Source organism: Nerophis lumbriciformis, linkage group LG19 (genome assembly GCF_033978685.3).
Source record: "Nerophis lumbriciformis linkage group LG19, RoL_Nlum_v2.1, whole genome shotgun sequence".
Classification (NCBI taxonomy): domain Eukaryota; kingdom Metazoa; phylum Chordata; class Actinopteri; order Syngnathiformes; family Syngnathidae; genus Nerophis; species Nerophis lumbriciformis.
Window position 1 is genome coordinate 16,609,705 of NC_084566.2, and position 16,920 is coordinate 16,626,624.

General features: G+C 40.7%; 1 protein-coding gene across 1 annotated transcript in view; it reads left to right on the plus strand.

Moving 5' to 3' along the window:
* The first annotated feature begins 1,173 nt into the window (after positions 1 to 1,173).
* bcl2b (BCL2 apoptosis regulator b) overlaps positions 1,174 to 16,920 on the plus strand; it is a 52,430-nt gene continuing 36,683 nt past the window's right edge. Inside the window, exon 1 of the mRNA XM_061979492.2 lies at positions 1,174 to 2,157. Coding sequence (XP_061835476.1) covers positions 1,603 to 2,157 — 555 coding nt within the window. The 5' untranslated portion in view covers positions 1,174 to 1,602. The remainder of the gene's footprint in view (positions 2,158 to 16,920) is intronic.

Sequence of the window (16,920 nt, forward strand, 5' to 3'; positions counted from 1 at the left end):
GTTTTTGGAATACGACTGAGAATATGATATGTATTTATCTGTACAAAACACTCTTGAGTTGCTGGCACCAGCACCCACAAGCCACCCAACTGATTTCTATTTATTGTTTCTAATTATTGTTTTCTGTCACGCCTCCTCCACGACACAAAAATGTCCAAACAACTCCTGAATTGAAATCCTTACCTCACAATTTTTACTTAGATCCTCATTACTGGCACCTTCCCAGTTAAAGCACTTTTAAACGTGTTTAAATTCCAGTTTCAAGGCCATTTAAAATGGTTAAAATATACTATAAGGTAGTGGTTCTCTAACCTTTTTCACCAAATACCACCTCAGAAAACACTTAGCTCTCCCAAGTAACACCATAATGACCAACAATAAAATACAGTAGTGTTGTAAGTAATCATTAAAAACGGCAGAGGTTTTATTTAACAAGCATATCGGTAGGTTGTGAGTTCAAACACCGGCCGAGTCATACCAAAGACTATAAAAATGGGACCTATTACCTCCCTGCTTGGCACTCAGCATCAAGGGTTGGAATTGGGGGTTAAACCACCAAAAATGATTCCCGGGTGCGGCCACCGCTGCTGCTCACTACTCCCCTCATTTCCAAAGGGGTGATCAAGGGTGATGGGTCAAATGCAGATAATTTCGCCACACCTAGTGTGTGTGACAATCATTGGTACTTTAACTTTAATATTTAGGCCACTGTAACATTACACAATTTGAATATGTAATTGATTCCTTGGCGTACCACTAGATGGAGCCTGCGTACCATTAGGGGTACTCGTACCACAGTTTGAGAATCCCTGCTATAAGCTCTGCTTCTGTCTGTGGAACTGTAAACATGAGATGTGTTTGACAATATGGGATTTTATATTTTTTTCTTTTTTAGTATAATATGGGATTTAAAATGTTCCACATCCAGTACATGAAGATGAACTATTGCTGGGCCCCATCACAACCTTGCAGACATGATGCCAAGCAGCTGAAGGGAGGAAGCCTCTTAATTATCCTAATTAAGCTTAGCTTACGTGCATCCATTACACAGATGGCTTACATGGCTGATTCTTTCTCTTTTTTTTTTTACAACTATGCAATGATTTTCCCCCTTCTCTTGCAGTTCCTAATGTGCACTTGGAGGCTCCAGAGCGCAGCCAAAGGGTGCACTTTGCGTACATGACGTCAAGAATAGCTCACGAAGCACAGAGGAGGCGGCTTTTGAGGAAGTGGACTCCCAGTCCGATCGCGTCTGGCTCTTACGCCGACGGTTTGCGGCGTTGCAACTTTGCGCCCCAATTCCACCTCCAAACCCTCCCCACACCTCTTCTTCCACGTCTGGGTGATGCGTACCGGGAATATATCCGCACTCCCTCCAGCCTCTTCCGCGTATTGGATTTACAGGCGAACCTGGGCGCTGAAGGCAGCGTTTTGGGAGACTTTTACGACCTGCTCCTGCGTGGGATTTCGGCGTTGAGTGGGTTCGGTTTCGATGCAGCCCACTTTTGGACGAGGCCGTGCAGAGAAGCGCGCATACGGACGCACCATGCATTTGGTTTAAGAGCCCATCTGATCCAGTCCAAAGTGCCAAATTAAGCCCAGATGGCGAACGAGTGTAACCGCACCATCGTGGAAAATTACATCTGCCATAAACTCTCCAAACGCGGCTACGAGTGGGGGTTCGGCGCCTCCCGGGAGGACGATGTTGCTATTAACGGGCCACTAGTTGCCCCCTCGCCGACTTTGGTGCACCGGTGCCGCGAAGCCAGCGCCGGGCCCGACGGCGACGGCACCCAGAGCCTCTGCAAGCGAAGCCCCGGCTCGGAGCCGGAGCAGCTCGCCGCCATCCACCGGGTCCTCCGCGAGGCCGGGGACGAACTTGAGAGACTTTACCAGCCGGACTTCACCGAGATGTCGCGGCAGCTCTATCTGTCCTCCACCACGGCCCAGCGGAGGTTCGCCGAGGTGATCGACGAACTGTTCCGGGACGGCGTCAACTGGGGCCGGATCATCGCCTTCTTCGAGTTCGGGGGCACCGTGTGCGTGGAGTGCGCCACCAAGGAGGAGATGACGTCGCAGGTGGACAACATCGCCGAGTGGATGACGGAGTATTTGAACGCATCCCTCAACAGCTGGATACAAGACAACGGGGGCTGGGTAGGTGGCATTCGGTTATAGTTGTTCGCTAATATGTGATAAATCCACGGGCTGTGCTTTGTGTGTGACTTCAGATCTAAACATGACCTGAAAGAGCACATTAAATCACATTTGCACATCAACCGAAAGCTTTAGATGTTCCCATTACGCACGAAGGCACAGGATGGGCGGCCTTCACCCGTACGCTACTGTGATTGGTTGTTGACGTTGGCTGTCAAATATCTCTGGCCAATCAGAGAGCGAGAGCTGTGTCACACCTCCCGACGCTCTAGCATAAGCCCCGCCCTCTCTGGCAGTCACGCATCTGTCAGCGCTGCACTGTCGTGACACTAAAATGCTCTGCTTCAAATCTGTTTGTCCCCTTTCGCCTACAAATTTTGAATGTTATGTTTACATGTAACATTTGGAAGACAATATGCGGCATTGGCTTGTTGCCAGGGCAATTACTTTGACATTCAAGTATATTACCGTGTCGTCCAATGAGACTTCATGGCTGTTTCATCTCAAACTTTCCATTACCATAAGCGCCAGCCTGTGCCACAAAAATGACACAATACGGCACTTGTGTGGTCCACTAAACAACTTTCAAAATAACAGTGTGTCCCCACACTATCCTTTTTTGGGTTTAAACTTAAGTTTCTTGGAAATCAGTTTTTGTGGAACCCCGCTGTCTTGTTTACAGATTTACTATATCAAAGGTCATTGAGACCAGTAAAGATCAAAGTAACAAACTTAGCACCATGTTAGAATAACAGAGCCAAAAAATAGGCAAGCTCAAACAAATCCGCAAAAACACTGATAATAATGTGCATGTCGGGACAGTAGTTGGCGATGTCTCGCTTATTAGTCTTGTCTTGCAAAAGAGTTATAAGCAGGGACTTAGCACTAAATTCATCTCAACATCCGGCTTTGGTGAGCAAATTGTTTTTACGGTGGCCGAAATTTCGATACATTACTGGTCAATAGTGCGCAAATAGGACATAGAAATATACACACATACGTGCATATACCCATTACCTCCCTGCTTGGCACTCAGCATCAAGGGTTGGAATTGGGGGTTAAATCCCCAAAAATTATTCCCGGGTGCAGCGCCGCTGCTGCCCACTGCTCCCCTCACCTCCCAGGGGTGATCAAGGGGATGGGTCAAATGCAGAGGACAAATTTCACCACACCTAGTGTGTGACAATCATTGGTACTTTAACTTAACTTTAACTTTACACATACAAACTGTAGCACGCAAAAAAGTACATTTAATTAAAAAAAACCGTTATTATGGTCTTACCTTTACTTATAAATTAAGTCCATGCGCCGCTTCTTCTGTACAAAAGCATCGATAACTTGTTTATCTTTCTTCAGTTTTAAAAGTCTCTCTGTCTCGATGGAGATCTTCCTTTAATTATTACCTCCTGCTTCGATTGAAAGTCCAGTTTAGAAAACTGTTTTATTTTAGATATGTAATCCTCCATGTTAAAAGTCCAGGCGAGAGGGAAAAAAAGATCGCTAACTGTTGCTGCTTGTTGTCACTTCTTCTGCAGCCGAGTAGTCGCAAAAATGTTCCCTGGGATCACTAGCGCCCTCTACCACCATGATTACTGCGAACTTCAGCCAGTGCATCTTCGCAGCCGTTTTATGATTGCTCAGCACAAGAAATACGTTATAGACATACAGTTGTATACACTGTGCATTATATACCTCAGCTAACTAAACTATGGAAATGTATAATATAATTTATATAGCAATACGGTCTCACTGCACAGCAGGCCAGCAGTTAGCCGAGTCATTGCGCAATCCATGGTGAGGCTCAACTGGCTGCTGATCACCGCAAGTCTCTTCTCAGTATTTGAACGGCAAATGTGAAAATTCAGCGATTTTGAATAAAAATAATCTAAAACTTTATAGTATAATCACTGGATACATATAACAATTTTATAATTTTTTTTTCTTTCCATGATGGCACGTGAGGCCTCGCCTCACCTGCCTCCCCTGACTGCACGTCACTGATAGATATATATATATATATATATATATATATATATATATATATATATATATATATATATATGTATGTATGTATGTATAAGTAAATATATATGTATATATGTGTGTATATATATATATATATATATATATATATATATATATATGTATGTATGTATAAGTAAATATATATGTATATATGTGTGTGTGTATATATATATATATATATATATATATATATATATATATATGTATGTATAAGTAAATATATATGTATATATGTGTATATATAAATGTGTATATATATATATATATATATATATATATATATATACACACACACACACACATGTATGTATGTATATATATATATATATATATATATATATATACACATTTATATATACACATATATACATATATATTTACTTATACATACATACATATATATATATATATATATATATATATATATATATATATATATATATATATATATATATATATATATATATATATATATATATATATAAATGCCAACAAATTAAAAAGTGGATAAAATATAATGTTAAATAACCGTCTAACCTGTCAGTCACTAAATCTGTCAAATTTTCCTTTGCGTCAAAGTGTAGCATAGAGGTTATATGATACACACATGATTATCATCAGTGGATAACACAAATCATAATAATACATCATTGGAATTATATTATTTTTAGTGCATCTCCTGGGAATTAAGTTTCCCCCTGTCTTTAAAACCTAGTGCAGACTCAGTTTTGAACTTTAAAACAGAGGGTCTTTGAACACACAAGAGTTATGTGCAATGAGATGCAAAAGTGACTCTTGTACATAACTGTCTGCTATTCAACCACAGGTAGATTTATTATATTTTTACCTTTCTTCTATCACGTCTCGTTTCAAAATGTTGGCGCTGAGCTTTGGCACCGTTATGACGTCCGCATTTTTCTAGTTGTGCTAGCTCAATATGAGTCCAAAGAAAGCAATGGACAAGCCATGTGTGGTTTGAAACATTCAGGAAGTTTCCACAGTAATGTCGACACTACCCCCCAGCCCTCGACCTTCCCACTTTAACCGTCAAGGTAAAGTGGATGTTATTTTTTATTCTCAATCCTTGCAGTGACCTGGCTGTTAAGATTGAAGTGTTTTGAAATATTAAACAGTACAGTACTGTATAGCACTTGAAACTGTGTTCAAAGTGTACACACTTTATTAAAATATGGTCAAGGCTCGAACCCGTTTGTCATGTTTACATTGTTTCTAATGGACACATGTTCAATGTACAAACTTTTGTCTTTACGAATCCTGTTGAAGAACCAATTGAGTTTGTAAATCAAGGTTCTACCGTAATTTGCCAAGTTGTAAAAAGTAGTGACTGCTCCCAGTCTGTAAGTTGAAGTTAAAGTACCAATGATTGTCACACACACACTAGGTGTGGTGAAATGTGTCCTCTGCATTTGATCCATCCCTTTGTTCACCCCCTGGGAGGTGAGGGGAGCAGTGGGCAGCAGCGGTGCCGCGCCCGGGAATCATTTTTGGTGATTTAACCCCCAATTCCAACCCTTGATGCTCAGTGCCAAGCAGGGAGGTAATGGGTCCCATTTTTATAGTCTTTGGTATGACTCGGCCGGGATTTGAACTCACAACCAACCGATCTCAGGGCGGACACTCTGAGTACCACCCTTGTGACAAGCTCCGATGAACTTATTATGCTGGGAAAAACTGCAATGCGGCCCCGCTTTTCAAGGGAGGGGCTCATACTCTGCTTCAGAATGTCACTGGACATGTTGGAATGTTTAAAATTGCCCTGCAGCACTCATGCAGCCCGAGACAACGACGCTATACCGCCACACGATTATCTTGCTACTGACTTGTGTTGCCAGCTAGTGTTTAGACCAGATCTGGGCAAAATACGGCCCGCGGGCCACATGCGGCCCATTAAGATTTTCAATCCGGCCCACAGGACGTTCTACATAATCTTTTTTAACATCAAAATTGTAGCCGCCATTATGATGTACAGTGCTGTTTTTAAATGACCGTAAATTTTGAACTATGGAAAGTATTTCAATGGTTATAATCTGCCCTTCTGAGTGTTATAGGAGTTATTACGGTAATCTATGTCACAGCAGCTCAGACGAGGAACAAAGCAGAGTGGGCAGGGTTTGTTTTCAGAGCAGCCAGCCCCAAACGCATGTGTCAGGAACAGAGACATTTTTACAACAAATGTCTGCATAATAGTGATAATATATCATATCGTTGGTGTTTATTACTCTTTGCATTCATATTCTGCTGTTTGTTACATTTTTGGTTGTGTTTTGCTTGATTGTAAAATATACACAACTATCGAGGAGCTGGTCTGAGCAGTAAAAGAGGAGTGATGTTCATATGTTGTTAATATTCAGTGTTTTATTGTTAAAATGTAAATCCCACTTTCTTTATTTTAATGTACATTTTGGGTGTCCCATTCAGTAAAAAACTGTAAAATTCCGTTTCCGTTTTTCTCAGGTGGTCTGTCATAACTTTTTTAGAGCTCTATCGGACATTGTGACGTTTGGTATTAGTGTTCCTGAAAATAAGGGACCCACACACACATACTGTACAGCAGATTTTTACAGCTAAAGGTGTATATATCATTTATACACATACACATTGGCCCCCCCCAGACACATTTTTTCTCTCAATGTGTCCCCCCAAGTCAAAATATTTTCCCAGCTCTGGTTTTGACAATAATGACTGTCTGTTGTGCCACTTTCAGTGGAAAGTAAACCGAATACAAGCTGTACACTGACTACTTATAATTTTCATTACTATTGTCCCTTGATGATGATAAAAAAACATGAGCGGCTTGCTCACTGTGCAGTCAGTCTACAAGCGACTTTCTTTCCATGGGAGTGTGTGCTGCAGTAAAGTGTGACGCATGAGGTTGGCTGCTTGAGATGGCAGCACGGAGAAAAATGATTGAATTCATGCATTTTGGCCTCCAGGCAGAGAGGCCTTGACACGTTAGCTTCAGGTGCTAACAACCAGTGACCTACCTTGGGCAGGGAAATAACACGGCGGAGTCTTAACCAGCGACCATCCTTCCCAGCATGGAACATATCAGACGATTAGCATCTTCATTAGCGGATGTGCCTTTAATGAGAACATCACATTTGTGCTTATTTTTGGCCTGCAGGGATCAGACTTTGGAGTGTTAAGGGTGTGTTGGGGAGGGGTCATCAATGATTCATACAGAGGATTCCATCTCACCGTTTAACATTCCCCTTGAGTGTGTGTTTCTTCATGAGGTTGCGCTACATATCAAAGGCGGCTAGGCCCTCCAGGAGCGCTAATCCTGCACCGCGCTACCGTCTTCCGCTCGTCTTAGTCGGAACACTTGAGTGTGCTTTCTGGTGCCAGGATTCAGGCTGCGGCGCCGAACGTCTCTGGAGCCTACGGTGCAATAATGTAGGTCATCTTCCAGCGTCTGGGAGGGGACGACGCTGTAAAGACAAGAGGAGGAGGCAGAGCATCCGTTGGTTTATCGGTCTCAGTTTGGCTGGATGATGCGTTTGAAACGGGTCACATTACCAAACATTTCAGCGTGTAACACGTCTCAGCTGTTTGTTACGGAATACGACTAGTCCTGTTCGGGGTCACGGCCGGCGCTCGAGCAAAGCTGGTCAACTGTACGTGCACGTGAATGACTTCAGACGTCATAACTTGGGAATTTTGCGGTACTTTCTTGAAGAGGACCGATGAAGAATTTAGTCTTTTCTCAATTGGATAAATGTTGTCACAATGTTGGATATTTGTGTTAAACAATGCAAAAGTGTCAAATGATAAACTTGCATGCAGTTTTGGATGCCTCTTTTCATAGGGTTTTGCAGTCTGGCCTTGTTGTGATGTCAAAGGGGTACACAGGATGTACTTATTTGGACATTAAGTCAAGCTATTAGCCAGAGGTGGAGGAGCTCTGAATGAGGCCTGCTGAGTTTGAGGAATCGCACAGAAAAAAAGAGCAGATAAATACATATATTTATATATATATATATATATATATATATATATATACATACATATATATATATATATATATATATATATATATATATATACATACATACATACATACATACATACATACAGGTAAAAGCCAGTAAATTAGAATATTTTGAAAAACTTGATTTATTTCAGTAATTGCATTCAAAAGGTGTAACTTGTACATTATATTTATTCATTGCACACAGACTGATGCATTCAAATGTTTATTTCATTTAATTTTGATGATTTGAAGTGGCAACAAATGAAAATCCAAAAATCCGTGTGTCACAAAATTAGAATATTACTTAAGGCTAATACAAAAAAGGGATTTTTAGAAATGTTGGCCAACTGAAAAGTATGAAAATGAAAAATATGAGCATGTACAATACTCAATACTTGGTTGGAGCTCCTTTTGCCTCAATTACTGCGTTAATGTGGCGTGGCATGAAGTCGATGAGTTTCTGGCACTGCTCAGGTGTTATGAGAGCCCAGGTTGCTCTGATAGTGGCCTTCAACTCTTCTGCGTTTTTGGGTCTGGCATTCTGCATCTTCCTTTTCACAATACCCCACAGATTTTCTATGGGGCTAAGGTCAGGGGAGTTGGCGGGCCAATTTAGAACAGAAATACCATGGTCCGTAAACCAGGCACGGGTAGATTTTGCGCTGTGTGCAGGCGCCAAGTCCTGTTGGAACTTGAAATCTCCATCTCCATAGAGCAGGTCAGCAGCAGGAAGCATGAAGTGCTCTAAAACTTGCTGGTAGACGGCTGCGTTGACCCTGGATCTCAGGAAACAGAGTGGACCGACACCAGCAGATGACATGGCACCCCAAACCATCACTGATGGTGGAAACTTTACACTAGACTTCAGGCAACGTGGATCCTGTGCCTCTCCTGTCTTCCTCCAGACTCTGGGACCTCGATTTCCAAAGGAAATGCAAAATTTGCATGGTTGGGTGATGGTTTGGGGTGCCATGTCATCTGCTGGTGTCGGTCCACTCTGTTTCCTGAGATCCAGGGTCAACGCAGCCGTCTACCAGCAAGTTTTAGAGCACTTCATGCTTCCTGCTGCTGACCTGCTCTATGGAGATGGAGATTTCAAGTTCCAACAGGACTTGGCGCCTGCACACAGCGCAAAATCTACCCGTGCCTGGTTTACGGACCATGGTATTTCTGTTCTAAATTGGCCCGCCAACTCCCCTGACCTTAGCCCCATAGAAAATCTGTGGGGTATTGTGAAAAGGAAGATGCAGAATGCCAGACCCAAAAACGCAGAAGAGTTGAAGGCCACTATCAGAGCAACCTGGGCTCTCATAACACCTGAGCAGTGCCAGAAACTCATCGACTCCATGCCACGCCGCATTAACGCAGTAATTGAGGCAAAAGGAGCTCCAACCAAGTATTGAGTATTGTACATGCTCATATTTTTCATTTTCATACTTTTCAGTTGGCCAACATTTCTAAAAATCCCTTTTTTGTATTAGCCTTAAGTAATATTCTAATTTTGTGACACACGGAATTTTGGATTTTCATTTGTTGCCACTTCAAATCATCAAAATTAAATGAAATAAACATTTGAATGCATCAGTCTGTGTGCAATGAATAAATATAATGTACAAGTTACACCTTTTGAATGCAATTACTGAAATAAATCAAGTTTTTCAAAATATTCTAATTTACTGGCTTTTACCTGTATATACACACACACACATATCCCGGCTTCTTTTTTCCTACGCTTTGAACTCCGCGGCTAATAAATGGACTTCTCCTAATAAATGGTCATCATGTTTTGAATTCAACAAATACTTTTTAACAGATACTGAAAAAGTGTGTTATTGTTTGTGCTATGGTGACATCTTTTGCACAAGTTCGGGGTGAACGTCTACAGTATTTTTTTCTGTTTGTGCTTTCAACGGGAAGTACAAATGCCGTTCCGTCTTCTAGTCATCCTTAGTGTTTCAACTCTTATGGATTCTTCACTCATTACTCCAAGCAACGTTTGCAAATTTTACAATATAACTAAAGCAATTTATAGTTACTAAGCCGTCCTATTTGTGATGTCTGTAGGAGTATTTTCGTGCATATTTGTACGTGCTCTTGTAATGTAATCAAGCTATCGTCGTTAGTATTAGCTATAATGCTGGCACGTTTACGAGTGTCTGTGACTGTGTTAATATTATTAACGTACAATGGCGTTTTTTGTATTGTTTCAGTTTCGTAAATTCAACAAAACGTCACCGTGGAGTTATTGAGTCTGTTTAGCTAATTGGAGAGCTAGCTTTCACAGCTAGTGGGTCCATGACGATGACTTCTGTTTTGTTTGATCAGCCGTTTTTTACTGCCATGTGACAGGCACCGTTTGGAAACAATTAAGGTATGTAAATAAACATTTACAAAACCGTTCTGTGTAAACAACTCATTTTACAACGTTTATACCTGCGGCTTTTAATCCGGTGGAGCTAATATATGGAAAAATATTTTTTTCTTCCAAAATGTTATCGGATGCAGTTTATATACCGATGCGCTCTATAGTCTAGAACAGGGGTCCCTAAACTTTTTTACTCGGGGGCTGCATTGGGTTAAAAAAATTTGGCCGGGGGCTGGGTTGTGTATATATATATATATATATATATATATATATATATATATATATATATATGTATATTTATTCAGAGTGCGATGATGTCACAATATCGATGGGAAAATGCATTTTTAGACAATTTGATTTGCCTGAGCGGCTAGGAGACACCGAGAGTAACAAGCGGTAGAAAAAGGATTAGAAAGGAAAGATTAGAGAAAAAAATAAATATATATATATATATATATATATATATATATATATATATATATATATATATATATATATTTTATTTATTTATTTATTTATTTTTTATTTTTTTTACTTGGGACTTCCCGCTGGACGGATTTTGGATGCTGGCGGGCTGTAGTTCGGGGACCCCTGGTCTAGAAAATATTATTGTATTATTGTCATATAATCTTGCCATGTGCAGAAAAATACCGACATGCAAAGTGCAGTGAGATACTTTTTTAAATGCAGCTCTGTATCGGAAAGTGTGCGGGTATACCTAATGTTGTGACCAAGTGAATCTATATAATGTTTATAAAGTTTGTTTTCCGCCGTCTCTGGGAAAAAAAATAGCGGTAATAGTAATTTTCAAGATATATTTTTTTCCACAAGATATATTATGATAATTTTGGAGAGGTTTGGGCAAGGTTTCATTTGCAACCTGGGAAAACCTACACAAACGAACATCTTGCAAAGAGACTTAAACGTGTATACAACATTTACACCAAACAATGAGGTGGTGACTTGTCCAGAGGATAGGCTCTAGCCCCCCTGTTACCCTGAGAGGGACAAGCGGTAGAAAATGGATGGATGGATTACCAATATATATAGTATAGGCCAAAAGTTTGGACACACCTACTCATTCAATGCATTTTCTGTACTTTCATGACTATTTACATTGTAGATTGTCACCGAAGGCTTCAAAACTATGAATGAACACATGTGGAGTTATGTACTTAACAGAAAAAAGTGAAATAACTGAAAACATGTTTCATATTCTAGTTTCTTCAAAATAGCCACCCTTTGCTCTGGTTACTGCTTTGCACACTCTTGGCATTCTCTTGATGAGCTTCAAGAGGTAGGCACCTGAAATGGTTTTCACTTCACAGGTGTCATAGTTTTGATGCCTTCAGTGACAATCTACAATGTAAATAGTCATGAAAATAAAAACGCATTGAAATGAGAAGGTGTGTCCAAACTTTTGGCCTGTACTGTATCTAAACCCAAAGGAAGAGTTTTAAATGCAGATTCAAATCATCACAGCTCCCCTGTCACAAAGACCATGTGTTTACGTTATGACCTTATTTATGATCTTAGTCATTTGGCTAGTTGCTGATGAAGTGGCCGATGAGTATGTTTTTAAATCCAGCATTTAAACTCAACATTACTTCCTTATTGCAAATTGTGCCATTGCATATGAGTTGACCCCTATTTTAATCTTTAATCTGCTTTCAGTGGATTATTTGAGTGAAAAGTGGACCACATTTGCCCCCCTTGGACTGATTCCATTAATTTATTTTGGTACTTTATGCACCATCTGCCAAGTGGTTTGTGTGGAAATTGTGTTAAATGTCCCTTCTCAATGCAATAAACATTGTCCTGGCTATGAAGACAAAAAGGTGAGGACCAATTAACCTGTTGGGACATTTATCATTCATCCCAGCAAGGGAAGGAATGAGTTAATGCACCTGAGCGCCTTTTTTAACGGACTGGGATCGGGTTGCCAAAAGGAATGCAGCAAGCCGCCAGGTGGTCTGTTTCTGCGTGCATGGGAGGTAATGCACGTTGATGCCAGTTGACAGGTGAGACTTGGGCATCTGGACAGACAAACCCTGCCCACCGCCACCGCCTTGCCTCCCCTGAGGGGGCTGAGTGGATTTGGGGGCTGTGCGAGGAAGTCGTTAATCTCCATTGAGGTGACATGTTGAGTGGCCAACAAAAGGAAGCGCATCCAAACACTCGCATGAGAGCAAAAATAAAAACGTCACTTATCTCCAATTTATGTCTCCGCCGTTGACCGTTTAACGCGTCATTTCGGCTTGCATCAGCTTAAAAAAGAAAGTGAAAGTAGAGGACGTTTTAGGTAAAGACTGATGCTTACAGTTACACTGAGGGCCACATCGCAGTTATGGCTACCTTAAGAGGGCCGCTGGTAACCATATGTAATTTATGAATATAAATGTATAAGAATTCACCTCATGATATTAAAAAAATAATTGATGTGCCTTTGATTATTATATTTGTATTACATACACTGTACAAAAAAAAATGTCAGTTAAAAAAAACAACCAAAACTGGCAGCTGAGTCGACTCAACTTCACCGTAAAATTTACAATGTTTTTTTTACAGCATATTACTGTAAATGCAAAAACGGTATGTTTTTTTTTTTACTGTAAAATCTATTGTCATGTCTACAGTATACAATTTGATGAATAACTTGCATTGATATAACTCAAGCAAATATTTATTTTAATTTTAAAAAGTTAGAAATTAATGATAGAATTATATTCGTTGCATTATTAGATAATAAAGTTTAAAATATACTCAATAGCATGCAATACGTCTATGTCTGTCACAATGAAAATATTACATTTAGTAAATCATAAAATGCTTTATTGACTCATTTCAGGGCTTTCGCGGGCTGCTTTAAATGATGTGGCGGGCCAAATCTGGACCCCAGGCTTTGAGTTTGACACCTGTGCTGTAAGCCATGCCTGTCAGGTTTAAACAACGTACTATCGCACAGCCACACTAGCCGGCATCCATCACTAGGGATGGGCACCAAATTGAATCCAAGTCCATCGGTACGGCCGGATATCAACTCACATAAAATCAAGCAGCACCGTATTTCGATACCTTTGTTGCACGTGACACGTCTAGTCGCAAACTCGGCACTTCAACAAATAAATCCTCGCTTTTGCACACAAGGTACAGTCACCAAATGTTAGAAACATTTAATTTCTTATTTACATGGATTTCATTTGACATTGTTTTCTGCATGTAAAACTATAATTATTTTATGAAATGTGTTTTGTGTTCATATTTGTGTGTCGGGAACAGATCTACATTATTTCTTTTTGGAAAAATTGCTTCGGTTTACGTACGATTCTGTTTTTGTTGGACATTTTGGAACGGATTATTCCCGAAGACTGAGGTCTTCCTGTATTGTCATCAGGATTTATGGGCAAAGTTTCTTACCACCTTGGCACAAGTCATCAATACTATCATAATATTATAGTTTTTTTCATATTGGCTTCATGACAATAATTTCAGGCAGGTCTGTACTTCTTGCCAACTGGCGCCATGTTTACACCCACAGAAACCTTTCTTTCCTGCGGGCCGTACCTCTGCGGACAGGCCTGACATAAAGAGTTGCTTTCAAGGAGTGAGGAGATGTGAAGTCCCCCTGAGATGCTCCCAGCACAAAGAGGCTTGTTCCAAACATTCTTGTCTGAGGAATCCAGCAGCAGGAAGAGGGAGGCGGGGTAACTTCGCAGTGTAGACCACAGAGGCTCTGGCAGTCCATTTTGGGTCCTAAAACAGTGAAACCAGTTGGATCATTTTGTCTCTGCTCAGGTTTTTGGTCCTGGTTTACAAATATGTTCCTTTCCGAAGAAATAATGTGAGTGGGACTCACCAAGAGGCATGATTATTTGCACCTGGAACCTAATCAACAGTGTGCCATCTGCTCCTGATTAGCATAGGCAACGCCCTCGTTTCCATATGAGGAAGCAAAATAAGTAAAATGTGTAAAAATGAATTTCGTATTGTTATGTGCACACCGTCTCTTATAAACCACGTTCGTTTAAGTTCTTTAGAACGTTTTTTGAATACCTACTGCAAAACGCTTGTCAAAGATCCTCTATATCAGGGATCCTCAAACTGTGGTACGCGTACCACTAGTGGAGTCTGTAAAATATGTAATGTACCGTATTTTTCGGAAATCGTTTCATTTTCTCAGAAATCGACAGTGCGCCTTATAACCCGGTGCGCCTAATGTACGGCATAATTCTGGTTGTGCTTACTGACCTCGAAGCAATTTTATTTGGTACATGGTGTAATGATAAATGTGACCAGTAGATGGCAGTCATACATAATAGATAACCTGCAAGATGAAAACTTTAAATGTTCCATTTACAATATACATCATTACACACAAAGCTCAAAAATCTGTCAAAATGTTTTTAGTACGACTTCGGTAAGCTATGAAGTCGCACGGCTTGATGGATTGTCAGCGCATTAAACATACGAGTATTATTAATGGCACCTATTAGCAGACATATTATCTGGCATTTTGTTTCACAATATTATGCAAAAGCAACTTTTCTTACCTTCTGGTACCTGCTGATGTGTATTTGGGATCTGCATAAGTCCTTGAAATGTGCGCGCGTCCGCCATTGTAGTCCGTGATTAGTCATAAGCTTCTTCTTTTTCTCTACCTTCTTATGTGACATTCATCTTCCGCTGTTGCCATTTCTAATATAAAGTAGCGTAAAGTTCTTACTTATATCTGTCAATACACTAGCTATCAAAGCGCTAAAACTGTAGTGGGTTTACATAATTCACCCATGGAACTTTAGTTATTAGAGAGTTCCGGTCGAATGCTTTTTCACGGGACACATTACTGATGTTGATGTTGCATTATTGAGCCACGGATGAGAAGATGCTGCTTCGTTATTAATTTAAGTAAAGTCTGAATGTCATTTAAACAGTTAGCTCCATCTTTTGACACTTCTTCCACACCCGTCCTTGCACGCTACATCGCTACAACAAAGATGACGGGGAGAAAACGCTGTCGAAGGTGAGCCACGTAAATAAGACCGCCCACAAAACGGCCCATCCTGGAGAGACGGTCAGAAAGCTACTTGAAGACGGTCTGTAAAACATAATCCCATTACGTCCCTGCTTGGCACTCAGCATCAAGGGTTGGAATTGTGGGCTAAATCACCAAAAATTATTCCCGGCACGGTCACCGCTGCTGCCCACTGCTCCCCTCACCTCCCAGGGGATGATCAAGGGTGATGGGTCAAATGCAGAGAATAATTTCGCCACACATAGTGTGTATGTGACAATCATTGGTACTTTAACTTTAATAATCTATGCAACACTTTCACCAAAGAACCACCATTATGTAAACCCAGAGGAAGTGTTTCACATTTAGGAAAAAAATCATAATATGACCTCTTTATTGCGCCTTACAATCCGATGCGCCTTATGAATGAAAAAAGACCTGAATAGACCCGCTCATCGGCAGTGCGCTTTTTAATCCGATGCGCCCTATGGTCCGAAAAATACGGTATATGGAGTATTATTGTTGATCATAATTGTGCATTGTGTGTGATGTTACAGGGGCCAAACCTAGTAAATATACTTGTAAATAAAACCTCTGTCTTGTTCTTAATGAATACTTTTAGTCTACTGTGCTACTGTATTCAAATGCTGGTCATTATGATGTTTCTTGGAGAGTTAAAGGGGAACATTATCACCAGACCTATGTAAGCGTCAATATATACCTTGATGTTGCAGAAAAAAGACTGTGGGCGGTATAGCTCGGTTGGTAGAGCGGCCGTGCCAACAACTTGAGGGTTGCAGGTTCGATCCCCGCTTCCGCCATCTTAGTCACTGCTGTTGTGTCTTTGGGCAAGACACTTTACCCACCTGTTCCCAGTGCCACCCACACTGCTTTAAATGTAACTTAGATATTGGGTTTCACTATGTAAAGCGCTTTGAGTCACTAGAGAAAAGCGCTATATAAATATAATTCACATATATTTTTTTAACCGATTTCCGAACTCTAAATGGGTGAATTTTGGCGAATTAAACGCCTTTCTATTATTCTCTCTCGAAGCGAACGTGACGTCACATCGGGAAGCAATCCGCCATTTTCTCACTTTCGTCGGTGTGTTGTCGGAGGGTGTAACAACACGAACAGGGACGGATTCAAGTTGCACCAGTGGCCCAAAGATGCGAAAGTGGCAAGAAATTGGACGAAATTTGTTCAAAATACGAGGCTGTGGGGAAAGCCAACGAAATGGTCAGTCATTTGTTCCCCACACTTTACCGACGAAAGCTATGCTACGACAGAGATGGCAAGAATGTGTGGATATCCTGCGACACTCAAAGCAGATGCAGACATCAACTCCAAAACTGGACAGATCAG